General features: G+C 42.4%; 3 protein-coding genes across 5 annotated transcripts; all 3 read left to right on the top strand.

The window, feature by feature from the left end:
• The first annotated feature begins 109 nt into the window (after positions 1–109).
• Positions 110–26,934, top strand: LOC110523845 (density-regulated protein). 3 transcript variants are annotated; one of them, XM_036977530.1, is made up of 8 exons: positions 110–266; positions 3,050–3,168; positions 3,302–3,406; positions 3,543–3,632; positions 6,717–6,833; positions 6,943–7,082; positions 7,232–7,313; positions 26,819–26,934. In XM_036977530.1, exons 2-7 carry the CDS (start codon positions 3,060–3,062, stop codon positions 7,274–7,276), a joined length of 606 nt encoding a protein of 201 aa, XP_036833425.1. In that variant the 5' UTR covers positions 110–266; positions 3,050–3,059; the 3' UTR covers positions 7,277–7,313; positions 26,819–26,934. The 3 variants fall into 3 exon arrangements, with proteins under 3 accessions (XP_036833425.1, XP_021458578.1, XP_021458579.1); XM_021602903.2 differs by lacking the exon at positions 26,819–26,934 and having other exon boundaries at positions 7,232–7,545; XM_021602904.2 differs by lacking the exon at positions 26,819–26,934 and having other exon boundaries at positions 119–266; positions 3,552–3,632; positions 7,232–7,545.
• On the top strand, positions 7,858–11,230 carry LOC110523844 (hydroxycarboxylic acid receptor 2-like). The gene has a single exon (XM_021602902.2). The coding sequence runs from the start codon at positions 8,890–8,892 to the stop codon at positions 9,970–9,972; it is 1,083 nt and encodes a 360-aa protein (XP_021458577.2). The 5' UTR covers positions 7,858–8,889; the 3' UTR covers positions 9,973–11,230.
• LOC110522944 (density-regulated protein-like) lies at positions 14,111–26,854 on the top strand. The gene is made up of 5 exons (XM_036979044.1): positions 14,111–14,224; positions 14,495–14,620; positions 24,633–24,761; positions 24,871–25,010; positions 26,753–26,854. The coding sequence occupies exons 1-5, from the start codon at positions 14,116–14,118 to the stop codon at positions 26,795–26,797; spliced, it is 549 nt and encodes a 182-aa protein (XP_036834939.1). The 5' UTR covers positions 14,111–14,115; the 3' UTR covers positions 26,798–26,854.
• Positions 26,935–27,279: the final 345 nt, after the last annotated feature.

Here is a 27,279-nt window from a genome sequence, read left to right as displayed (position 1 = left end):
TAGATCGGAATGTTGTTATAAAATGCAATTTATTTATATATCGTTGACAAATGGTTAATTTTTATATAAATAATAATACAGGCACTAAGTGAACACCTGTTATTTCTTTGCCGAGCGTGCGTTCCAATAGGCATTGACAGGACCCCTAGCTAAATCAGGCAGTAGGTGTGCTCAAGCTGTTATAACTGAGCATTAATCTGTTTCAACTTTACTTAATAATGCTTGTTTTGTTGATCAGTCAACAATATTAAGGTTGTTTTCGAGGGGTATGTATCATGTTGTTGTCTTTCCATTGATTGATTGATTGATTGATTGACTTGGAGGTGATGCTAATGTGCCATCTAACGTTAGTTGCGCCGTTAGTTAGCATATATAGCTAACTAGCTGTGAATGAAGTCTCAGCCAAGGAACCAGTTGTCAAAAATAGTATCTAGCTAGCTGGCTGGCCAGCTGTTGAATTTAGCTAGCTCGTCCATCGCCATATTACCACGACTTTTGCTTATCTAACTTGGATATATCCTAATTGTATCTGGTAAAGGCACCAACATAGGCAGCATGCAAGTTAGCAAGCTAATGGTAGCTGGCTAATTATGTCTGACAGCCTGATTTTGAGTTTTAACAGCAGCTGTAAGGAAAGCTGTCATACAATTCTACCTATTTGTGAATGAATAACAATCATCATCTTTGTTGTCAAGCTATATATTGCTCCCCCGCATGTTAACTAGGTAAGACCAAGCTATGACGTGCCAAATATCCCTGCTTAGGACCTCACGTTGCCCAATAATTGACTAAAGGAAACTAACGTTGCTCCTTATAGTCCAAGGACCTTACATGTTCTGTTTAGAGGTGAATTGGCTCTGGCAGCCAAAACAGACAAATACTCTATTAAAACGTGACTCGATTCTCAATTGCGGTACGGTTGTAGAAACATATAGCCCTCTAGCTTTGGAACACAACATCGGGAGTCTGTGTATTGGTTGGACTCGCTGAGTGGTCCATCTTTTTGGAGGCTGGCGTCGGAAAAAAAAAAACCTTACCACGATAAAGCTAGCATCACCATAACATTTCCAGTCAACAAGGGCATATGTATAATCTCTATTTACCATATGTGAAATGTGTTCCTCGCTATCAAATAAACGTCTGAATCCAACCTTTGTCCGAACAGCATCAAATCAAATGTTATTGGTCGCATACACATATTTCGCAGATATTATTGCTGGTGTAGCGAAATGCTTGTGTTCCGAAATGCTTGTGTTCCTAGCTCTAGCAGTGCAGTAATATCTAACAATGCACACATATCTAAAGTAAACTCATGGAATTAAGAAATATTTAAATATTAGGACAAGCAATGTCGGAGTCCGGAGTGTGTGTATGTATGTGTGTGTGATGGGATGTGTAAACATAGTCATGGACAGTATGTGGATAGACTATTTAGTGTCTGTAGAATACGTAGGACAGAATGGGGTGTGTGTGTATAGATGGCTAGGATGGCATTGACTAGAATACACTATATACATATGAAATTAATAAAACAGTATGCAGACATTATTAAATTCACCAGTGTCTATGTACATAGGCCAGCAGCCTCTAAGGTGTAGGGTTGAGTAACCGGGTGGTAGTCGGCTAGTGACAGTGATTTAAGGGCAGGGTACTGGGTGGAGGCTGGCTAGTGATGGCTGTCTGATGGCCTTGGTCCCAGATTTGATGCATCTGTACTGACATTAGACACCGCATTTCAGTTGATACTTCCTACCACAAAATCTACCACTGTCTACACTACAGGTGGTGCGGTTCTGACAGAAGTTGGATTCAGACGTTTATTTGATATTGAGGGTCACATTTCACTTTACGTCTAACATCCGTTTTCTGTAAATAAGCGCTCTAAAATGGAAATCTGGCCATGTGGGAACTCTGAAATGGTGTGTAGAAATGTAATATATATATATATATATATATATATATATATATATATATATATATATATATATAATTATTATTTTTTTATTATTTTTTTTTTTGCGAGAACAGTTCTTGCAGATATGTTCTATATGTTTCTAAAAACCAGCTAAGAAGATTTTAGTTTTGAAGCTAATTTCCAGAAATGTTGCCATTGGGCTGAGGGAGAATTTGCCGTTTTCCTGCAATTCTACACATTTTGCCATAGCTTCTTGCCATGTTCTTATGCTGAGTGACTCAAACATGACAAAATCAATGGGGGCTGCCATGACATTTATGGAATTTTAGATTGACTGTCTAGTTTATTATGGTGATTGTTAGTTCTCAGATCTTATGAAAAAATGTATCTCCATGATCTTTTCTACGTACTTTATATCTTGTTTTAGTTATTTAAGTTCACACTGAATGTTTTACCATCCCGAAAATATAATTTCCCCCAAAATATTGGGAAAATTGTCATCCTATTGTTTGGCGTAGCAGCTGATAAATTAATATAGGGGAAACACTGCGCTACAGGTAGTTAGCGTCTATGAATGGGTTAGACCTCACGTATCTTAGCTGAAGATGGGGTTGTTGACTCATTTGGGGCGCAAGGGTAGCTTAGTGGTTAGAGTGTTGGGCCATTAACCGAAAGGTTGCAAGATCGAATCCCTGAGCTGACAAGGTAAAAAGCTGTCGTTCTGCCCCTGAACAAGGCAGTTAACCCACTGTTCCTAGGCTGTCATTGAAAATAAGAATTTGTTCTTAACTGACTTGCCTAGTTAAATAAAGGTCAAATAAATAAAAATGTATTGAGTGCAAAGTAACTACAATAGCAGCAGGAGTAGCATCATCAGTCAAATATATTGCAACAGTTTTCATGGTGAGTTAGGTGTTATGCATTGATTAAAGTGGCAGTCCATGTTCACTGTGACATGGCAGGCCATGACAAGGATCTGTTTTTAGTGCTTTGACAATGTAAGCTTGCTGTCCTCAGACCAATCCATTGTCGAGGGTCCAGGATCCAAGTTGTCTGGTGAAAGGCTGATTCTCACTTTTTGTTCAATTTGAAGGTATACTTTATCCAATTAACCTTTTTTCCCTCTGTGTTCAGATAATCTATAATGGCTAGTACTGAGAATGCAGAGACGTGTTCACCAGAAAACAAAGGAGGCCATCATGGGAGTGCTGACCCAGACACAAAGTGCCCAAAGAAAGTCCAGTATTGTGGCGGTAAGAACTACTGGGCATTTTCCAAAATGGCACCCTATTCTAGTGATCTATGCATGCTCATGACCAATTCCTAAAACATTGATTTGTGGTATCACATGATTGTCAAGGTCTAACACCTCTGTTGGTTTTCCAGTGTGCTCCTTGCCAACAGAGTACTGTGAGTACATGCCTGAGCCATCCAAATGCAGGCAGTGGCTGGAGAAGAACTTCCCAGATGTGTTTGCCAGGATGAGTGTAGGTGAGTTTCATCAGACAGTCTCTCATTCTTTCTTTCTCTCTCTGTTTCCTATCAGGAAGATGGGCAATAATACTCTGGAGGTGGGCAATAATGAATGATGTCTTATTAAAAACACTTTTTTTCTTATGCCTTACTGGTCCGGTAGGAAATGCTTCCAAGCAGGACACTGGTGGTGTAGAGGTGCCCCTTGTTGGAGAGGAGGATGAAAAGAAGAAGCAGAAGAGAGGTCTGAGTTCTTCTTCATGTTGATTTCTTGAATGCATCCTTCCTCAAATCCTAAACCAGTGTATCCCAGCACAACCTTCAGGGACCCCCCAGCCTTGTGAGAATTTGTCGGAGAGTGGGTAACCCACCTCTACCATTCGTTCTATTATCCAACGTGAAATTACTGGAGAATAAACAGGATGATCTTCGTTCGAGACTATCCGAGCAACGGGACATTAAACTGTAATATCTTATGTTTCACTGAGTCGTGGCTGAACGACAACACGGATAACCCAGCCAATTGTATATTTTCTGTGCATCGGCAGGACAGAACAGCTACATCTGGTAAGACAAGGGGTGGGGTGTGTCTATTTTGTCAACAGCTGGTGCGCAATGTCTATTGCTCGCTTGAGGTAGAATACCTCAATGATGAGCTGTAGACCACTCTATCTACCGAGAGTTTATATTTTTCGTGGCCATCTATTTACCACCACAAACTGATGCTGGCACTAAGACCGCACTCAACGAGCTGTATAAGGCCATAAGCAAACAAGAAAATGCTCATCCAGAAGCAGTGCTTCTAGTGGCCAGGAACTTTAATGCAGGGAAACTTAAATCAGTTTTACCTCATTTCTACCAGCATGTTACATGTGGAACCAGAGGGGGGAAAAACTAGGTACCTTTACTGCAGACACAGAGACGCGTACAAAGCTCTCTCTCCATTTGGCAAATCTGATCATAATTATATTCTCCTGCTTTCAAGCAAAAACTAAAGCAGGAAGTACCAGTGACACTCACAATATGGAAGTGGTCAGAAGACGCGGATGCTACGCGACAGAACTGTTTTGCTAACACAGACTGGAATATGTTCCTGGGATTCATCCAGTGGCATTGAGGGGTATACCACCTCAGTCACCGGCTTTATCAATAAGTGCAGTGACGATGTTGTCTACACAGTGACCGTACGTACGTATCCCAACCAGAAGCCATGGATTACAGGCAACATCTGCACCGAGCTAAAGGCTAGAGCTGCCACTTTCAAGGAGTGGGACACTAATCCGGATGCTAATAAGAAATCCCATTATGCCCTCAGGTGAAACATCAAACAGGCAAAGTGTCAATTCAGGACTAAGATTGAATCTTACTACACTGGCTCTGATGCTTGTCAGATGTGGCAGGGTTTGTAAACTATTACGGTCTACAAAGGGAAACCCAGATATGAGCTTCTCAGCAACGCGAGTTTACCAGATGAGCTAAATGCCTTTTTTATTCTCGTTTTCCGGCAAGTAACACTGAATCATGCATGAAAGTACCAGCTGTTCCAGACGACTGTGTGATTACGCTTTCCATAGCCGATGTGAGCAAGACCTTTTAAACAGGTCAACATTCACAAGGCCGCGGGGTAATCCAGACAGATTACCAGGACATGTACTCAGAGCATGCGCGGACCAACTGGCAAGTGTCTTCACTGACATTTTCAAGCTCTCCCTGATCGAATCTGTAATACCTACATGTTTCAAGCAGACAGCCATAGTCCTTGTGCCCAAGAATGCGAAGGTCACCTAACTGACTACCGCCGTAGTGCTTTGAAATGCTGGTCATGGCTCACATCAACACCATCCCGGAAACCCTACAGCCAATTCGTATACCGCCCTAACAGATCCACAGATGACGCAATCACACTCCACACTGCCCTTTCCCAACTGGACAAAATGAACATCTATGTGATAATGCTTTTCATTGACTACAGCTCAATGTTCAACACCACAGTGCCCACAAAGCTCATCACTAAGAAAGGACCATGGGACTAAAATCCTCCCTCATCCTCCCTCTGCAACTGGATCCTGGACTTCCTGACGTTGCCGCCCCCAGGTGGTAAGGGTAGACAACAACACATGTCATGCTGATCCTCAACACGGGGAGCCATCAGGGGTGCGTGCTTAGTCCCATCCTGTACTCCCAGTTCAAGCACGACTCCAACACCAAGTTTGCTGACTACACAACAGTGGTAGGCCTGATAACCGCCAACGATGATACAGCCTATAGGGAGGAGGTCAGAGACCTGGCAGTGGCGTGCCAGGACAACAACCTCTCCCTCAACATGAGCAAGACAAAGGAGCTGATCATGGACTACAGGAAAAGGAGGGCCGAACACGCCACATTCACATCAACAGGGCTGTAGAGGAGCAGGTTGAGAGCTTCAAATTCTTTGGTGTCCACATCACCAACAAGCTCATGGTCCAAACACACCAAGACAATCATGAAGAGGGCACGGCAACACCTTTTCCCCCTCAGGAGCCTGAAAAGATTTGGCATGAGTCCCCAGATCCTCAAAGTTCTACACCTGCACCATTGAAAGCATTGGTTGCGTCACTGCCTGGTATGGCAACTGCTAGGCATCTGACTGTAAGATGCTACAGAGGGTAGTGTGTGCGGTCCAATACATCACTGGGGCCATGCCTCCTGCCATCCAGGACCTATATACTAGGTAGTCAGTGGAAGACCCAGTCACCCAGGTCATAGACTGTTCTCTCTGCTACCGCACGGCATGCTGTACCGGAGCGCCAATCCTAAGGCTTTTCCACAGCTTCTACCCCCAGGCCGTAAGACTGCTGAACAATTAATCAAATGGCCACCCGGGCTATTTACATAGTGTTTATTTTTACCCAGTGTTTTTACACTACTGCTACTCGCATTTATTATCTATGCATAGTCACTACCCCTACCTACATATACAAATTATCTCAACTAACCTGTACCCCTGCACATTGAGATACCGGTACCCACTTTTATATAGCCGCGTTATTTTATTGTTACTCTTTGTGTTTTTTACTTCAGTTTATTTACTAAATATTTTCATAACTCCATTTCTTGAACTGCATTGTTGGTTAGTATTTCACAATAAGGTCTACACCTCTTGTATTCGGCACCTGTGACAAATAACATTGTTATATGATTTGCTCTATTCCAGACTAAATCACTGGGGTTCATTGGTTGAATCAGGTCTTAGTGCAGTAGTAGAACAAGCACTTGCAACTGCTAGGGGGTGTCTGAGGACTGGCATTGGAGAACCCTGTTCTAACCCGTCTGTGCTGACTCTGTCTAGGTGGCAGAGGACAGATCAAACAGAAAAAGAAGACTGTCCCTCAGAAAATAACGATAGCTAAAATCCCCCGTGCCAAGAAGAAATATGTCACCCGAGTCTGTGGAATGAACACCTTTGGTAAGACTGACTGTCACATCCTGTTACTGTAAACACCTTGTTAAAGACGTGGACAGACCCGTAACCTTGTTGTTTTTCTTGCTTGTGACTGTGGACTTCCTCCCTGCAGACATTGACCTTAAAGAGGCTCAGAGATTCTTTGCCCAGAAGTTCTCCTGCGGCGCCTCGGTGACGGCGGAGGATGAAATCATCATTCAGGGAGATTTTACAGATGACATCATCGATGTCATTCAGGAAAAGTGGCCTGAGGTAAGACGGCTGTGTTTACTCTGCAACGCCACATATATGGCTGTAAAAAGTTAGTTACAGGAAATAGACGAGTAGTCTGTGTGAACCTGAATGAGATATATATATATATATAAAATTACACACACTAACCATCTGTCTTTCCATTGTAGGTGGATGACGACAGCATTGAAGATCTTGGAGAAGTCAAGAAGTGAAGACCCGACGTGCACTTTTACTGAAAATGGATGCAACATGTAACAACAACCTGGCCAAATGTACACATTAACATTAAAAAGGAGTCGTTTTATATCTATTTTATTTACTGTATAGAAACTGTGGACTTGGCCACTCCCTTTTGGCATTTTTCAGTTCTTGATAGCTGCTGCCTGTCTCTCTCAGTCGCCAAAGGTCTGGTCTGATGTGATTCCTTCCCAAACGCTTTTCACTCAGCAAAATTTTAGGGTAATAAATGTCGCTCATTCACTTGCTCATTCTTTAGTCCTTCTTTCAGACCTCTCTCTTCATCATCCCACTCTGTAAGTACATCTCACTGTACTGTCTACAATGTATGTTCATACTGCCATTGTATTATTTAATTTAATGAGACCCATTCAAGGTATTTATATTCTGTGGGAAAGGGACGGGGCCAATGGAACACAGTGACATGCTTGGAAATATGCATTATGGTGATATTATTATAGGAAATTGGGCTGCACATAATCAGGTAGTTAACATTTTCTGAAAGGATTTGAAATCACATCTACCAGGATCTATTTGTCTAACTTTTGGATAAGGCTCACTGGCATCTCAGGATGTAAAAGATGGCAGGTGTTTCCCTCAAACCAGCGACTCTCCTAGCACAATGATAAAGAATAGATAAGAGTCCGAGATGACCTCCCTTTAAAACTGCTTCGTTAGGCACATTTTCTTCCAATTTGTGCCTCCTGAACCACACCAGGTGTCGTGACCTTTAAGTTAACTGTATTCTGGAAACCCTTGCGCTCCCTTATGTACCCACGAGTATGATCTTTCCACCAGCATAATAGTTTTATAATGACCCCTGTTGGGGTAGGTTCCTTGTTCCGTGTCAATCATTGGCTTATTGGTGAACTCAGCAGTCAGAAAAAATAAATCAAACCTTCATTAATGCAATTGCAGAGAGAAGTTAACAATGGAAGCACAGCATGCATGTTTCACAGTAAGTTCTGCAACCAACCAAAGGGTGCAGCTAATTATATACTTTGATCACTTCCCTGATGGTGTGATCATCTACTTCAGTGTATATGTGCTGCAATAAGCTGAGGTAACCTAGTACAGTACATTTTCTTAATTCATTAGCATTGACCACTTTACACAAGATCAAAATGAGACACTTGTTACTTCTATCTAGTTTCGGTCTGACTCACACCCAGCCTGCAGGTTAAGGGCTTAACAGCAGAGATGAAAATAGATAGCTTGTGCAAGGTATAGTGTCAGAGTACAGACACATAGCAACAGTACAATAGTGAGACAAGCATATGAATCTTAAGGTCCCCTTAATCAATAATGGGGAGGGTCTTTGGGACCCTACACCCCATAATCCCTGGGCTGTTGGTGTCCTCACTCAGAGCCATCTGCCTACAGAGCTCCATAAGAGATAACACACTGCACACCCACACACTCTCTCCACATTGTTGGCACCGGAAGATCGTTTGCATGACTGCAAACAATAAAATCCCCGGTCAAATGTAGGAGATGCCTAGACAACACTATCAATATTGACTATTTTCAGAGAGGAGCAAAGCAGCACACAGACAGTCTCTCCTGTTAAAAGCATATCGTTTGACCCATGGCAAACTTCACTACTACAGAAGATGACTGCTGCGCCTTTGAGTCTCCCATCCTGGACCATGTCCTGCCTCCCATCCTGGTGCTGGAGTTCATGTTTGGGCTGATGGGGAATGTTGTGGCTCTGTGGATGTTTATTTTCCACATGGACACCTGGAAGCCCAACTCTGTCTACCTCACACAGCTGGCCGTTGCCGACTCCATCGTCCTGTTCTGGCTTCCATTCAGAGCCGACTACTACCGACGCGGGGAGCACTGGATCCATGGTGATGCCATGTGCCGGATTATGCTGTTCATGTTGACGGCCAACCGCGGCGCTGGCATCTTCTTCCTCACTGCAGTGGCTGTCGACCGTTACCTCAAGATCGTTCACCCCATGAACAAGATCAACCGGATGGGCCTGAATTATGCTCTGTGGGTGTCTCTGGGCCTGTGGGGGATGATCATCGCTGCATCCGGGTACCTGCTGACCAACAAACACTTATTCTACCGCAACAACCAGACACAGTGCGAGAGCTTCAACATCTGCATGGGCTTCAGCCCGCTGTCTACGTGGCACAACACCTTATACGTGACCCAGTTCTTCTTGCCCACCGCCATTGTCACCTTCTGCACGGTCTGCATCACCTGGCAGCTGAAGAACAAGACGATCGACACCGGGGGGAAGATCAAACGTGCGCTGCAGTTTGTCATGGCCGTGGCACTCATCTTCATAATTTGCTTCTTCCCCAGTACAGTGTCTCGGATCGCTGTGTGGATCCTCAAGGTCTGGTACAACGAGTGCCATTATTTCAAAGAGGCCAGTTTGGCGTTCTACACCTCTGTGTGTTTCACCTACTTCAACAGCGTGCTGAACCCCATCGTGTACTACTTCTCCAGCTCTGCCTTCAGTGGGAACTTCCAGAAGCTGTTCAACAGACTGCTGGGGAGGAAAGAGGAGGAGGTAACGCCAGCCTCGCCTGAGACTGGGACCGAGATCAGCAGTGCAAATACAGTGTCAGGGAGGAGTAGTAACTTCCAATCACAGGTCCAGGGTGAGGGTCTATACTCGCAAAGCGTCTCAGACTTATTCATTGTGATGTAAAATACAAAACTGATCCTAGATCAGCACTCCTAGGCGTACTCTGAGACGCTTTTATGAAAAGGTACCCAGGAGAACAAAATATCTGACTGTGTGATTTTTCTTCTTCTACTCTAGTGGAATATGGTGTGTTCTAAAGAATATTAACCAGATGTGAAGGAAGTCAAGGAAGGTGGAGATAGTTGTCTGTTAGATACGAATTTTAACATTTTTATGTTATGTTGATGTTCTATAGCTAAAAGTAGAAATTCATTAATTGGTTCGCTCAATTAAGAATTTGTTTGCAGTATAACAGTGGAATCTTTAATGTAATATGTCATATTTACAATCCTTTGTCTTTGAGTTTTGTGTATTTGCTGGTGATTCAAGTAAATTCCTTGTGAACTAGAAAAGTACATTTCCTAAAGAAAATGTGTGTGCTTGCTAGCTTGTCTTAAAGTATTTTTGGTTGTGAAATAAGTTATAGTAGTGATAGTGACTGCAGGAGCAATGATATTGACTGGTTATAGTTGAAAAAGTAGGCAGATTTGATTTGATTATTTGATAGAATAGGATAGCCTGAACATGTGAAGTTGGTTCGGTGTCTCTAGCTTGAACAGTTCAAGAGTTACTACTAGTGTTGGTGGTTATTTTATACTAATGTTAGTTGTTTTAATGTTTGTAGCTGAAATTGTTAAAAAGCAGTAGCTTTTAAATTGTCTACCACTGTGTTCTTATGGTTGGCATTGAATCCATGAAGTGTTATGCTAATTTATGCAAATCAAAATAGTTCATAAAGGGTTATAGGAAATTTGACGTTAGGATAGCCTGAATGTTTTAAAGCTGTTGTAGCTTCATTGGTTTAGGAGCAGGACCGTTTTGAATAGCTACCACTGTATTACTATGTTTCTCATTTAAAACCATGTTAATTTATGCATATTTTTTATTGTTATAGTTCAAAAAGTATAGATAGGTGGAAAGATTGTTTTGATTGATAACATGAGAAAGTTAATTTAGTGTCTCTAGCTTTAACAGAAAGTTAATTTAGTGTCTCTAGCTTTAACAGTTCAAGAGTAAATATTACTGTTGGTGGGTTATGTTATGATAATGAAAAATGATTGAAATAATTATAATGTATAAAGTAAAAAAAATGTTAGTTGTTTCAATGTTTGTAGCTGAAATGGTGAAAGAGCAGTAGCATTTAAAATGTCTACCACTGTGTTGTTGTTTGACTTTGAAAACATTACAGTTTATGCGAATACATGCAAATTAAAATAAATTATATTTGATAAAAGGTTTAGAGAGCAGTTCTTCCACTGTGGGGAGAAATGGTAACGCATATTAAGATGGTTTCTGTGGAGGTTAAATTGCTAAAAGGGTCGTGGTTTTTGACATTTTTGTGCTCTTTGAAACCAGCAACTGACGGTAAAAACAGACTTCTCAACAGAAGTGGAAACATTCATAGCCAATTGGCACTACATCAATAAACAAATAGTTTTGCGGGAGAAAATAGAATGTCTACGTTGCACAGTAATATTGCTCTCTCACATATCTCATGGTTTATTTTAGGGATGAGGAGACTACAATTCCTTAGTATAAGGGAGTCATGAAATCTGAAGACACGTTACATTAGCCAAGACACATTAAAGCAATTATATTCACTGTTTAAAACATTAACTTCATCACTGAACAGGTGTGTGAATCGTCTTTATTTGCTTTTTTCGTTATTTCACTGCTATGCCTGAATTCGACCCAAATCCAACTAGGAAGCCTGCAGTGTTGAGGAGCGGTTGGATGAAACCAATCCCATGTCAAGAATAACTCTCAACCTTGCCAGCCCGCTCTTAATTTTTATTCAGTTTGACTTGCCATAGGTTCTGTGTCTGAACTGTGCATAATAAATGTAGAGTGGTCTTTCCTTCAGCAAGCACACTAATTAATTGTGATTTCCACAAACCAATGATTCAAGTAGATTATTTCCAGAGAGATTATTTTCATTGAAAGATGTCAAATACACTGACTTTCCAAGTGAGACAAATGTGTTTTGTGAGGTTGTCTATGGTTTAGTAAGTACACTGGCAATGTGTTTGCATAAAAGCAAATGTGAATACATGTTGTTCTATAACATGTACAATATGATTTTAATTATCACTGTATATATATATATATATATATATATATATATAAACGTTTGATTATATTTGGTGTTTAGTTATGCCAATACCGCAGTGGTGGGTGGATGGAGAACTTTCAGACAGACGAGAGAAAGAGAGGATGCGTCGCAGGTGACGTCACAGTCTGGCGCTGGGAAGGGCAGGCTGTTCGAGAAAACTAGCTGGGCAGGGTAGCTCTGTGAAATCAGCGTCTTTTAGTGGCATTAAGCGGCCTTAACAGGTCTAAAAACGTTTCAAAATAAAAGTATTCCGTTTACTTGAACACAATACCTCACTGTATATTTTGGTTGAGCAGCTAGCAAATGAAATTGTATTTGTTACATGCTTTGTAAACAACAGGTGTGGACTAACACTAATGGGCCCTTCCCAACAATGCAGAGAGAAAGAAAATAGAGCAATATTAGAAAAGTAAAACACGTAATAATAAAAACACAATGAGTAATGAAGGATAACTTTGCTATACAAAAGGGGTACCAGTACCGAGTGGATGTGCGGGGGTATGAGGTGTGCGGGGGTATGAGGATACAGCTTCGCAGACTCTTGGCATTCTCTCAACCAGCTTCAGGAGGTAGTCACCTGGAATGTATTTCAAATAACAGGTGTTCCTTGTTAAAAATGTATTTGTGGAATTTCTTTCCTTCTTAATGCATTTGAGCCAATCAGTTGTGACAAGGTAGGAGGGGTACACAGAAGATAGCCCTATCTGGTAAAAGACCAAGTCAATATTACGGCAAGAACAGCTCAAATAAGCTAAGAATAATGACAGTCCACCATTACTTTAAGACATGAAGGTCAGTCAATACGGAAAATCTAAAGAACTTTGAACATTTCTTCAAGTGAAGTCGCAAAAACCATCAAGCGCCATGATGAAACTGGCAATTAACTGCACCTCAGATTGCAGCCCAAATAAATGCTTCACAGAGTTCAAGTAACAGACACATCTCAACATCAACTGTTGAGAGGAGACTGAGTGAATCAGGCCTTCATGGTCGAATTGCAAACTTCGAAACCACCTCTAAAGGACACCAATGAGAAGAAGAGACTTGCTTGGCCAAGAAATATGAGCAATGGACATTAGACCTGTGGAAATCTGTCGTTTGGTTTGATTAATCCAAATTGGAGACTTTTGGTTCCAACCGGCGTGTCTTTGTGAGACGCAGAGTAGGTGAACGGATGATCTCCGCATGTGTGGTTCCCACAGTAAAGCATGGAGGAGGAGTTGTGATTGTGTGGGGGTGCTTTGCTGGTGACACTGTCTATGATTTATTTAGAATTCAAGGCACACTTAACCAGCATGGCTACCACAGCATTCTACAGCGATATGCCATCCCATCTGGTTGTCCTTAGTGGGGCTATCATTTGTTTTTCAACAGGACAATGACCCAAAGCAAACTAACCAGCCAACATGTGCTCAACATATGTGGGAACTTCTTCAAGACTGTTGGAAAGTGCTTCCGGTGACGCAACTTAGGAAATGGCTGCCTAGTTATTTGTACTGCACATCGGTTGGGTATTTCCCTCCCCTAAATTCAAGTATTTACCATGAGCATTATAATAACTTACTGGCCTTCTGCCCCTGAACAAGGCTGTTAACCTACTGTTCCTAGGCTGTCATTGAAAATAAGAATTTGTTCTTAACTGACTTGCCTAGTTAAATAAAGGTAAAATAAATAAAAATGTATTGAGTGCAAAGTAACTACAATAGCAGCAGGAGTAGCATCATCAGTCAAATATATTGCAGCAGTTTTCATGGTGAGTTAGGTGTCATGCAATGATTAAAGTGGCAGTCCATGTTCACTGTGACATGGCAGGCCATGACAAGGATCTGTTTTTAGTGCTTTGACAATGCGAGTTTGCTGTCCTCAGACCAATCCATTGTCGAGGGTCCAGGATCCAAGTTGTCTGGTGAAAGGCTGATTCTCACTTTTTGTTCAATTTGAAGGTATACTTTATCCAATTAACCTTTTTTCCCTCTGTGTTCAGATAATCTATAATGGCTACTACTGAGAATGCAGAGACGTGTTCACCAGAAAACAAAGGAGGCCATCATGGGAGTGCTGACCCAGACACAAAGTGCCCAAAGAAAGTCCAGTATTGTGGCGGTAAGAACTACTGGGCATTTTCCAAAATGGCACCCTATTCCCTATTCTTCACGGACCTCCCGGTCGCGGCCGGTTGCGACAGAGCCTGGGCGCGAACCCAGAGTCTCTCGTGGCACAGCTGGCGCTGCAGTATAGCGCCCTTAACCACTGGGGAGGCCCAATGGCACCCTATTCTAGTGATCTATGCATGCTCATGGCCAATTCCTAAAACATTGATTTGTGGTATCACATGATTGTCAAGGTCTAACACCTCTGTTGTTGGTTTTCCAGTGTGCTCCTTGCCAACAGAGTACTGTGAGTACATGCCTGAGCCATCCAAATGCAGGCAGTGGCTGGAGAAGAACTTCCCAGGTGTGTTTGCCAGGATGAGTGTAGTTGAGTTTCATCAGACAGTGGGTAACCCACCTCTACCATTCGTTCTATTATCCAACGTGAAATTACTGGAGAAGTAACAGGATGATCTTCGTTCGAGACTATCCGAGCAACGGACATTAAACTGTAATATCTTATGTTTCACCAAATCGTGGTTAAACGACAACACGGATAATATACAATTGGCTGGGTTTTCTGTGCATCGACAGGACAGAACAGCTATATCTGGTAAGACAAGGGGTGGGGGTGTGTCTATTTTTTTTAATTATTTTTAAATATTTTATTTTTGCATTTTCCAATTAAGAACATTCAAAACAAAAGTGAAAAGATATTAGACAACGATAGGACAAAGTGACAGTAACAGACGAGCTTAACATAAAAAAATAAAAAAATAAAATATTATATATAAACATACAATAAGAAAAATATAATAACGAGTCATTGGATCACCTGCCGTAGGCTACATATTATACATTATGTGTGAAACATTATGTGAGGATTATATATAGATTCAATCAATGAGATGTGGGGGGAGATTCTCCATATAGTCAATAAAAGGTTGCCAAATTCTGCAAAATGTCTTTAACTTATTCCTCAAGCAGTAAGTGATTTTCTCCAAAGGGATACAACTAATAACTTCCTCCCTGCCAGCCACATTGCAACTGGCAGGGAGGAATCCAGTTTCCATTTCAAGGCAATGCATTTCTTGGCAATCGCTAGCAATATTTCTTTTAGCTTTATAGTATGGCTTTGCCTAAGATTGGTGTTAGTAAAGTTACCCAGTAGACAGACCTCCGGGTCTAAAGGGAATGCAACCCCGTGAATTGAGGATATGGTATCGCACACCCCCTGCCAGAAACCGTGTAGTTTTGAACACTGCCAAGTGGAATGGAGGAATGTTCCTTCATCTGAGGCACATCTAAAACATAGGGAGGAGATATCTGGGTTGAACTTGTGCAGTCTAGATGGGGTGATATAGAGCTGATGGAGGAAATTAAACTGGATCAGTCTGTATCTGGAGTTCAATGTGGATGTAACACCATCCCTGCATAGGTCACTCCATAGATCCTCATCAAGATCAATACCCAGATCTTTTCCCCATCTAAGTCGGGGTTTATCTAGCCCAGGCAGTGTTAGTCCTGACATAAGAGCATCGTATACACGGGAAATGGTCTTGAACAGTGGTTGGTCTGCGTGGCAGAGTTGTTCAATAGGTGACATCTTAGGTAGGTTCCATTGTCCCTTGAGCGTCACGCTAATAAAGTTTCGTAGTTGTAGGTAGCTAAAGAGGTCCCTGTTAGGCAAGTGGTATTTCTGTTTCAGCTGATCAAAAGACATAAGAACTCCCTCCTTGTAACAATGTTCCAGAAGAGTGATCCCCTTATCAGACCATGGTCTAAAGTTACTATTCTGGAAAAACATAGGGATCAATCTATTGTTCCATAGAGAGGTTTTAGGGGAAAGGAATCTCTCTCGTCTGAACAGCTCATGCAGTTTGCACCATGCCAGGACAGAATGTATGATTAAAGGGTTGTCTGTGATGGTTTTTATAGATTTTCTCTCCCATTTGTAAAACAATTCTGCCCCAGTGTCATCATTTATCTCAAGCTCTTCAATGTTCAACCATGAGGGAGAGGGACCATTGTCAAACCTCTGAGCCAGAAACCTAGACTGTGCAGCCCAGTTGTACATTCTAAAATTGGGGAGGTTTAAGCCCCCTTGACTGTAGTCAAGGGTCAGTTTATCCAGGCCAACCCTAGGGGTTTTGCCGTGCCAGATAAACCGTCTGGTCAGCTTGTTGAGAGAGGAAAAAAATGCTGCGGGAACAGGGATAGGGAGAGATTGAAACAGATATAGAAATCTGGGCAGGACATTCATTTTAATTACATTGATTCTACCCAGTAGAGTGAGAGGTAAGTCCATCCATTTACAGTGCCTTGCGAAAGTATTCGGCCCCCTTGAACTTTGCGACCTTTTGCCACATTTCAGGCTTCAAACATAAAGATATAAAACTGTATTTTTTTGTGAAGAATCAACAACAAGTGGGACACAATCATGAAGTGGAACGAAATTTATTGGATATTTCAAACTTTTTTAACAAATCAAAAACTGAAAAATTGGGCGTGCAAAATTATTCAGCCCCCTTAAGTTAATACTTTGTAGCGCCACCTTTTGCTGCGATTACAGCTGTAAATCGCTTGGGGTATGTCTCTATCAGTTTTGCACATCGAGAGACTGAATTTTTCCCCCATTCCTCCTTGCAAAACAGCTCGAGCTCAGTGAGGTTGGATGGAGAGCATTTGTGAACGGCAGTTTTCAGTTCTTTCCACAGATTCTCGATTGGATTCAGGTCTGGACTTTGACTTGGCCATTCTAACACCTGGATATGTTTATTTTTGAACCATTCCATTGTAGATTTTGCTTTATGTTTTGGATCATTGTCTTGTTGGAAGACAAATCTCCGTCCCAGTCTCAGGTCTTTTGCAGACTCCATCAGGTTTTCTTCCAGAATGGTCCTGTATTTGGCTCCATCCATCTTCCCATCAATTTTAACCATCTTCCCTGTCCCTGCTGAAGAAAAGCAGGCCCAAACCATTTTGCTGCCACCACCATGTTTGACAGTGGGGATGGTGTGTTCAGCTGTGTTGCTTTTACGCCAAACATAACGTTTTGCATTGTTGCCAAAAAGTTCAATTTTGGTTTCATCTGACCAGAGCACCTTCTTCCACATGTTTGGTGTCTCCCAGGTGGCTTGTGGCAAACTTTAAACAACACTTTTTATGGATATCTTTAAGAAATGGCTTTCTTGCCACTCTTCCATAAAGGCCAGATTTGTGCAATATACGACTGATTGTTGTCCTATGGACAGAGTCTCCCACCTCAGCTGTAGATCTCTGCAGTTCATCCAGAGTGATCATGGGCCTCTTGGCTGCATCTCTGATCAGTCTTCTCCTTGTATGAGCTGAAAGTTTAGAGGGACGGCCAGGTCTTGGTAGATTTGCAGTGGTCTGATACTCCTTCCATTTCAATATTATCGCTTGCACAGTGCTCCTTGGGATGTTTAAAGCTTGGGAAATCTTTTTGTATCCAAATCCGGCTTTAAACTTCTTCACAACAGTATCTCGGACCTGCCTGGTGTGTTCCTTGTTCTTCATGATGCTCTCTACGCTTTTAACGGACCTCTGAGACTATCACAGTGCAGGTGCATTTATACGGAGACTTGATTACACACAGGTGGATTGTATTTATCATCATTAGTCCTTTAGGTCAACATTGGATCATTCAGAGATCCTCACTGAACTTCTGGAGAGAGTTTGCTGCACTGAAAGTAAAGGGGCTGAATAATTTTGCACGCCCAATTTTTCAGTTTTTGATTTGTTAAAAAAGTTTGAAATATCCAATAAATGTCGTTCCACTTCATGATTGTGTCCCACTTGTTGTTGATTCTTCACAAAAAAATACAGTTTTATATCTTTATGTTTGAAGCCTGAAATGTGGCAAAAGGTCGCAAAGTTCAAGGGGGCCGAATACTTTCGCAAGGCACTGTACAAAGGTCAACCTCCACCTTTTGCAACAAACTGGCCAGATTGAGTTTATAGAGGTTGTTGGGATGTGTCTATTTGTCAATAACAGCTGGTGCGCGAAGTCTATTGCTCGCTTGAGGTAGAATACCTCATGATAAGCTGTAGACCACTCTATCTACCGAGAGTTTATATTTTTCATAGCCATCTATTTACCACCACAAGCTGATGCCTGCACTAAGACCGCACTCAACGAGCTGTATAAGGACATAAGCAAACAAGAAAATGCTCATCCAGAAGCAGTGCTCCTAGTGGCCAGGAACTTTAATGCAGGGAAACTTAAATCCATTTTACCTAATTTCTTCCAGCATGTTCCATTTGGAACCAGAGGGGGGAAAAACTAGGTACCTTTACTGCAGACACAGAGACGCGTACAAAGCTCTCTCTCCATTTGGCAAATCTGATCATAATTATATTCTCCTGCTTACAAGCAAAAACTAAAGCCATAGTCCATAGTCCTTGTGCCCAAGAATGCGAAGGTCACCTAACTAAATGACTACCGCTGTACCACTCATGTCGGTAGTGCTTTGAAATGCTCGTCATGGCTCACATCAACACCATCCCGGAAACCCAAGACCCAATTCGTATACCGCCCTAACAGATCCACAGATGACTCAATCGCATTCCACACTGCCCTTTCCCACCTGGACAAAATGAACACCTATGTGGGGGATGGTAGGGGACGCCATGTGCGACTGACGTGTTTTCCGTTTGCTCCCGTGGTATTCTTAAAGTTTATGTGAATTCTGCAGCAAAACCGTATTTATTTTCAAATATTAATTTGGTGATCCCTTTCTGTAAAAACCAAGACTACTTTGCTTCCGAATGTCAGCATGTCGACCAAACATAAGGCCAAGAACATGACTTTGAGAAAACCCGGCCTACAAGACCCGCTCTCATCACCGCCCTCTCCTGAGTCTGAGGGCCCGGGGACGCACACTTTACCCGGGGGCGCGGCTTGGCCTGGCGGCGCTGAAATGAACATTCTCGAGGCCATCAAACTACTACGCTCTGAAATAGTTGAAATGAAAACATAAGTGGTTGCTACGATTGAGGCCAGAATACAGGAGGTTTCTGATACTAAGGGACGATACGTCATAGTAACCGGTGAACTGTTTTCTACCCCTCTTGTTTTGGCTAATGTTTATACTCCCAATTGGGATGACACAAGTTTCATTTCTTCCTTTCTGTCTGCTATTCCCAATTTAGATTCTCATTTGTTGATTTTAGGGGGGGATTTCAACTGTAAAATGTCCCCAGTTCTTGACAAGTCCTCACAAACAAATACAGGCCCATCTAAATGTGCCCTACTTATTCAATCCTTTCTTCAGAAATATGCTATGTTTGAGGCCTGGCGTTTCCTACATCCTACAGATAGACAGTATTCCTTTTATTCTCATGTTCATCAAACATACTCCCAGATTGATTACTTATTTTTGGACAAAAAACTTCTGCCTAACCTTCGGCAGTGTACTTACGAGAGTATTGTTATCTCTGACCATTCACCATTAGTGCTTGAACTAGAGTTTCCCCAGCGACCTCCTAGGTGTTATCAATGGCGTCTCAACCCCATTTTACTCTCAGATAAGGAGTTTGTCAATTTAATTTCTTCTGAAATTACCTTATTCCTAGAAACTAATTCAACACCAGGTATGTCCTGCTCTACCATATGGGAGTCTCTCAAAGCATACCTACGTGGCCAAATTATTTCTTATACAGCCAACCAAAACAGAGTTCGCTCCCAGCGACTTTGGGACCTGAGCGAGTCCATAGCCACATTGGATGAGAAGTATGCTACGGATCCTTCCTCTGATCTGCATAAAGAGCGCCAACTACTCCAATCTGAATTTGATGAGCTTTCTACCAGGCAAGCTGAACAGTTACTCTTGCGAGCTCGATACAAAGTCTATGAACAAGGCGACAAGGCCAGTAAACTCCTTGCACATCAGATCCGTAAATCTGAGGCCTCACGTTTAATCCCACAAATAAGGACCCCGTCTGGTGCCACCACAGTTATACATAAAGAGATCAATGATCAATTTAAACAATTTTACTCTGCGCTATACACCTCTGAATCCCCTCAAGACCCTTCGCTGATTGACTCCTTCTTTAATGGCTTGAATATGCCTTCAATTGAAACAGACTCCCATGACTGTCTAGAAGAAGAATTTACGCTTGAGGAGATTGCAACAACAGTGTCCGCAATGAAAAGTGGTAAATCACCGGGTCCGGACGGTTTTCCAACCGAATTTTACAGGACGTTTTCTGGTCTGCTTTGCCCATTCTTGTCCCGACTATTTGCAGAGTGCCTCAATACTTCAAAGCTGCCGCCTAGTCTTTATCAGGCTTCAATTTCATTACTACTAAAGACAAAGACCCCCTGGAATGTGGATCCTATCGCCCAATCTCGCTTTTAAACTGTGATTACAAAATCCTAGCTAAGCTTTTAGCCATCCGTATGGAAGGCTTGCTGCACCAAGTAATACACTCTGACCAGACTGGCTTTGTGAGAAATAGGCATTTATTTTTCAATATTAGGCGCCTTATGAATATACTGTACTCCCCAGCGTCGGAGGACCCGGAGGTGGTGGTCTCACAAACGCCGAAAAAGCGTTTGACCGCGTTGAGTGGGATTACCTAACAGCTGTCCTTTATAGATTTGGCTTTGGCCCCAAATTCATTGCGTGGATAAAGATTCTTTATTTTTCCCCCATGGCTTCGGTACGGACCAATAACTTGTCCTCTGACTAGTTTCCCTTGCACCGCGGATCCAGACAGGGTTGCCCACTCTCCCCCTTGTTGTTTGCTTTGGCAATCGAGCCTCTCGCCATTGCACTACGCTCTAATGATGCCATTCAAGGCATAATCAGGGCGGGCTGGGAGCAGAAAGTCTCGCTATATACTGACGACCTCCTTTTGTTTATCTCCAACCCCGATACCTCATTGCCACGTGCCCTATCTGTTCTTAAAAAGTTTGGATCAATCTCAGGGTACAAGCTGAATCTAGGCAAGAGTGAGCTCTTTCCGGTAAACAAGGCTGCTTTAAAGTGCTCTTTCACAAGTTCTCAGTTTAGGATTGTCCGGGAACAATTCACTTACTTGGGAGTAAGTGACAAGGAAATATTCAAATTTGTTTCAGGAAAACGTTGTTGCTCTAGCAGACAGATTGAAGCAATCTTTTACTTTTTGGAATTTGCTTCCCCTTTCTCTTATCGGAAGGATTAATGTCATAAAAATTAATGTGTTGCCCAAATTTTTATATTTATTTCAATGTTTACCCATTTTTATTCCAAAATCTTTTTTTATTTCACTGGATCAAACATTCATGCATTTTATTTGGGATGGCAAGGTACCACGGATTGGTAGAAAACATTTACAGAAGCCTAGGTCATTGGGGGGTTTAGCTTTACCAAATTTTCAGACATACTACTGGGCTGCAAATTTCAGAGCCGTTCTGTACTGGCTGCAGACTGATCCTACTGGCCCTAGACCACTCTGGGCCCAGATGGAGTCTGAATCGTGTAAACTTGCAGCACTTTCTTCTGTGCTGTGCTCGTCTCTCCCAGTGTCCCTAGGCAAAAGTTGTGCCAACCCAATTGTAAAGCAGTCTCTTAAAATTTGGAATCAGTTCCGTTTAGCCTTTAGCCTCCGAGGTTTTCCTCTATCAGGCCCAATCAATCAGAACATTTTATTTCCTCCATCTTTGAATGGTGGGGCTTTTGGCATTTGGCACTCACTAGGCCTTTCCTCGCTAGCCCAATTATTCTTTGATGATACATTTGCCACTTTTTCTCAGCTGCAGGAAAAGTTCAATCTCCCCCAATCCCACTTTTTCCTCTATCTCCAGACTAGAAACTTTGTCAGGGCTAACACACCTGGATTTCCCAATAGGCCTGCGAATACTGCTATAGAGAGCATCTTGGAGCTGAACAAGCTTCCTAGAGGTGCAATTTCAGATGTATATGCAATCATTCATGACCTACAGAACCCTTCTCTGGTGCCTTTAAAGACTCGATGGGAAAAAGATTTGGGGGAGGAACTTGGGGAAGACGCCTGGGAATCTGTGCTGCGCAGGGTACACTCGTCCTCTTTTAGCACTAGACACAGCCTCATTCAAGTTTGGGGGCCAAACTTGGAAGAATATTCTCTGATTTTGATCCTACCTGTGTCAGATGTAAGGTGGAACCAGCCACACTGTTGCATATGTTTTGGGGCTGTCATAAACTGTCAGGTTTCTGGGAATTAATATTTAAATGTTTCTCTGATAAATATGACACTGTTATAGATCCGTCTCCCCTTACAGCCCTTTTTGGAGTACTGCCCATGGGTACCCCCCTATCAAGAATCCAGTCGGACACTGTTGCTTATACAACTCTTTTAGCTAGACGGCTAATACTACAGAACTGGAAGATGGCAGCTCCCCCATCTTATAAATATTGGGTGAGGGATGTGTTGTGCTCTCTGAAACTAGAAAAAATTCAATTCAATTCACGTGGGAACCCCAAACTGTTTGATGAGGCTTGGGCTCCATTCCGGTCTTACTTTAAACAGTCCATCCTCTGATGGCATTCCAATTAATACTAAAATAAGTCTGTGACTTAAGGGTTGGAGGAGCTTCTCTCTGTGTTTTTGCTGGGGGGGTATTAAGGTCCATGTGCTTATTGATTGTGGTCCGCAGATGCCTTGTTCATCTTGCCCAGGCAGAGACTGAAGTGTTAGCTTGTTTTTCCCAGTTATTTTTTACATTTTGTTCACGCCTACATGAATAATCATTTAATTTTTTTATTTTAAAGCATTGTAAACTTTTTTTTTGTCCAGTGGATGATCGGTCTGTGGCCATGACTCTCTGTGAGTGGTTGCATTTCTCCACCCTTATCCCTTGACTGCTTACAGGAACAATGGTGAGGTGTTTGCTCTGTCCCTGTACTATAGATTGCCCTTTAACCTCTGTAGCCTTCTGCCTGGTGTGTTTAACTTGTCTAAAGTATGGTATCTTTAAAGCTATTTTTTTATTTGTCTTTTTATTTGTATTTTTTTCTAGTTGAGTATATTATTTATATTGCTTTGTCTTGTCTGTGTGTGTGTATGTTCAAAACTTAATAAACAGAGTTAAAAAAAAAAAAAAAAATGAACACCTATGTGATAATGCTGTTCATTGACAACAGCTCAATGTTCAACACCACAGTGCCCACAAAGCTCATCACTAAGAAAGGACCATGGGACTAAAATCCTCCCTCTGCAACTGGATCCTGGACTTCCTGACGGGCCGCCCCCAGGTGGTAAGGGTAGACAACAACACATGTCACGCTGATACTCAACACGGGGAGCCATCAGGGGTGCGTGCTTAGTCCCATCCTGTACTCCCAGTTCAAGCACGACTCCAACACCATCATTAAGTTTGCTGAGGACACAACAGTGGTAGGCCTGATAACCGCCAACGATGATACAGCCTATAGGGAGGAGGTCAGAGACCTGGCAGTGGCGTGCCAGGACAACAACCTCTCCCTCAACATGAGCAAGACAAAGGAGCTGATCATGGACTACAGGAAAAGGAGTGCCGAACACGCCACATTCACATCAACAGGGCTGTAGAGGAGCAGGTTGAGAGCTTCAAATTCTTTGGTGTCCACATCACCAACAAACTCATGGTCCAAACACACCAAGACAATCATGAAGAGGGCACGACAACACCTTTTCCCCCTCAGGAGCCTGAAAAGATTTGGCATGAGTCCCCAGATCCTCAAAGTTCTACACCTGCACCATTGAAAGGTGGTTGCATCACTGCCTGGTATGGCAACTGCTAGGCATCTGACTGTAAGATGCTACAGAGGGTAGTGTGTACGGTCCAATACATCACTGGGGCCAAGCCTCCTGCCATCCAGGACCTATATACTAGGCAGTCAGAGGAAGACCCAGTCACCCAGGTCATAGACTGTTCTCTCTGCTACCGCACGGCATGCGGTACTGGAGCGCCAAGTCTAGGTCCAAAAGGCATCTCAACAGCTTCTACCCCCAGGCCGTAAGACCCCAGTGTTTTTACGCTGCTGCTACTCGCATTTATTATCTATGCATAGTCACTACCCCTACCTACATATACAAATTACCTCAACTAACCTGTACCCCTGCACATTGAGATACCGGTACCCACTTTTATATAGCCGCGTTATTTTATTGTTACTCTTTGTGTTTTTTACTTCAGTTTATTTACTAAATATTTTCATAACTCCATTTCTTGAACTGCATTGTTGGTTAGTATTTCACAATAAGGTCTACACCTCTTGTATTCTGCACCTGTGACAAATAACATTGTTATATGATTTGCTCTATTCCAGACTAAATCACTGGGGTTCATTGGTTGAATCAGGTCTTAGTGCAGTAGTAGAACAAGCACTTGCAACTGCTAGGGGGTGTCTGAGGACTGGCATTGGAGAACCCTGTTCTAACCCGTCTGTGCTGACTCTGTCTAGGTGGCAGAGGACAGATCAAACAGAAAAAGAAGACTGTCCCTCAGAAAATAACGATAGCTAAAATCCCCCGTGCCAAGAAGAAATATGTCACCCGAGTCTGTGGAATGAACACCTTTGGTAAGACTGACTGTCACATCCTGTTACTGTAAACACCTTGTTAAAGACGTGGACAGACCCGTAACCTTGTTGTTTTTCTTGCTTGTGACTGTGGACTTCCTCCCTGCAGACATTGACCTTAAAGAGGCTCAGAGATTCTTTGCCCAGAAGTTCTCCTGCGGCGCCTCGGTGACGGCGGAGGATGAAATCATCATTCAGGGAGATTTTACAGATGACATCATCGATGTCATTCAGGAAAAGTGGCCTGAGGTAAGACGGCTGTGTTTACTCTGCAACGCCACATAGATGGCTGAAAAAAGATAGTTACAGGAAATAGACGAGTAGTCTGTGTGTACCTGAATGAGATACAGTGGGGCAAAAAAGTATTCAGTCAGCCACCAATTGTACAGGTTCTCCCACTTAAAAAGATGAGAGAGGCCTGTAATTTTCATCATAGGTACACTTCAACTATGACAGACAAAATGAGAAAAAAAATCCAGAAAAACACATTGTAGGATTTTTAATGAATTTATTTGCAAATTATGATGGAAAATAAGTGTTTGGTTAATAACAAAAGTTTATCTAAATACTTTGTTATATACCCTTTGTTGGCAAAGACAGAGGTCAAACGTTTTCTGTAAGTCTTCACAAGGTTTTCACACACTGTTGCTGGTATTTTGGCCCATTCCTCCATGCAGATCTCCTCTAGAGCAGTGATGTTTTGGGGCTGTTGCTGGGCAACCTGGACTTTCAACTCCCTCCAAAGATTTTCTATGGGGTTGAGATCTGGAGACTGGCTAGGCCACTCCAGGACCTTGAAATGCTTCTTACGAAGCCACTCCTTCGTTGCCCGGGCGGTGTGTTTGGGATCATTGTCATGCTGAAAGACCCAGCCACGTTTAATCTTCAATGCCCTTGCTGATGGAAGGAGGTTCTCACTCAAAATCTCACGATACATGGCCCCATTCATTCTTTCCTTCACACGGATCAGTCGTCCTGGTCCCTTTCCAGAAAAACAGCCCCAAAGCATGATGTTTCCACCCCCATGCTTCACATTAGGTATGGTGTTCTTTGGATGCAACTCAGCATTCTTTGTCCTCCAAACACGACGATTTGAGTTTTTACCAAAAACTTCTATTTTGGTTTCATCTGACCATATGACATTCTCCCAATCTTCTTCTGGATCATCCAAATGCTCTCTATCAAACTTCAGACGGGCCTGGACATGTACCGGCTTAAGCAGGGGGACACGTCTGACACTGCAGGATTTGAGTCTCTGGCGGCGTAGTGTGTTACTGATGGTAGGCTTTTGTTACTTTGGTCCCAGCTCTCTGCAGGTCATTCACTAGGTCCCCCCGTGTGGTTCTGGGATTTTTGCTCACCGTTCTTGTGATCATTTTGACCCCACGGGGTGAGATCTTGCGTGGAGCCACAGATAGAGGGAGATTATCAGTGGTCTTGTATGTCTTCCATTTCCTAATAATTGCTCCCACAGTTGATTTCTTCAAACCAAGCTGCTTACCTATTGCAGATTCAGTCTTCCTGGCCTGGTGTAGGTCTACAATTTTGTTTCTGGTGTCCTTTGACAGCTCTTTGGTCGTGGCCATAGTTGAGTTTGGAGTGTGACTGTTTGAGGTTGTGGACAGGTGTCTTTTATACTGAAAACAAGTTCAAACAGGTGCCATTAATACAGGTAACGAGTGGAGGACAGAGGAGCCTCTTAAAGAAGAAGTTACAGGTCTGTGAGAGATAGAAATCTTGCTTGTTTGTAGGTGACCAAATACTTATTTTCCACCATAATTTGCAAATAAATTCATTAAAAATCCTACAATGTGATTTTCTGGATTTTTTTTCTCATTTTGCCTGTCATAGTTGAAATGTACCTGTGATTAAAATTACAGGCCTCTCTCATCTTTTTAAGTGGGAGAACTTGCACAATTGGTGGCTGACTAAATACTTTTTTGCCCCACTATATATATTACACACACTAACCATCTGTCTTTCCATTGTAGGTGGATGACGACAGCATTGAAGATCTTGGAGAAGTCAAGAAGTGAAGACCTGAAAATGGATGCAACATGTAACAACAACCTGGCCAAATGTACACATTAACATTAAAAAGGAGTCGTTTTATATCTATTTTATTTACTGTATAGAAACTGTGGACTTGGCCACTCCCTTTTGGCATTTTTCAGTTCTTTTCAGTTCTCAGTTCTTATAGTCTGTGGGAAAGGGACGGGGCCAATGGAACACAGTGACATGCTTGGAAATATGTATTATGGTGATATTATTATAGGAAATTGGGCTGCACATAATCAGGTAGTTAACATTTTCTGAAAGGATTTGAAATCACATCTACCAGGATCTATTTGTCTAACTTTTGGATAAGGCTCACTGGCATCTCAGGATGTAAAAGATGGCAGGTGTTTCCCTCAAACCAGCGACTCTCCTAGCACAATGATAAAGAATAGATAAGAGTCCGAGATGACCTCCCTTTAAAACTGCTTCGTTAGGCACATTTTCTTCCAATTTGTGCCTC

Source organism: Oncorhynchus mykiss, chromosome 5 (assembly GCF_013265735.2).
Source record: "Oncorhynchus mykiss isolate Arlee chromosome 5, USDA_OmykA_1.1, whole genome shotgun sequence".
Lineage (NCBI taxonomy): Eukaryota > Metazoa > Chordata > Actinopteri > Salmoniformes > Salmonidae > Oncorhynchus > Oncorhynchus mykiss.
Note: the sequence above shows the minus strand (reverse complement) of the source record. Positions and strands in the feature narration are given on the sequence as shown.

Bases quoted from the DNA above. Each gene is read 5' to 3' on its own strand.
- LOC110523845 (XM_036977530.1), top strand. From the start codon at position 3,060: ATGGCTAGTACTGAGAATGCAGAGACGTGTTCACCAGAAAACAAAGGA. The intron at 3,169-3,301 runs GTAAGAACTACT...TTGGTTTTCCAG, and splicing joins GAAAGTCCAGTATTGTGGCG to TGTGCTCCTTGCCAACAGAG. The intron at 3,633-6,716 runs GTCTGAGTTCTT...GACTCTGTCTAG, and splicing joins AAAGAAGAAGCAGAAGAGAG to GTGGCAGAGGACAGATCAAA.
- LOC110523844 (XM_021602902.2), top strand. From the start codon at position 8,890: ATGGCAAACTTCACTACTACAGAAGATGACTGCTGCGCCTTTGAGTCT.
- LOC110522944 (XM_036979044.1), top strand. From the start codon at position 14,116: ATGGCTACTACTGAGAATGCAGAGACGTGTTCACCAGAAAACAAAGGA. The intron at 24,762-24,870 runs GTAAGACTGACT...TCCTCCCTGCAG, and splicing joins CTGTGGAATGAACACCTTTG to ACATTGACCTTAAAGAGGCT. The intron at 25,011-26,752 runs GTAAGACGGCTG...TTTCCATTGTAG, and splicing joins TTCAGGAAAAGTGGCCTGAG to GTGGATGACGACAGCATTGA.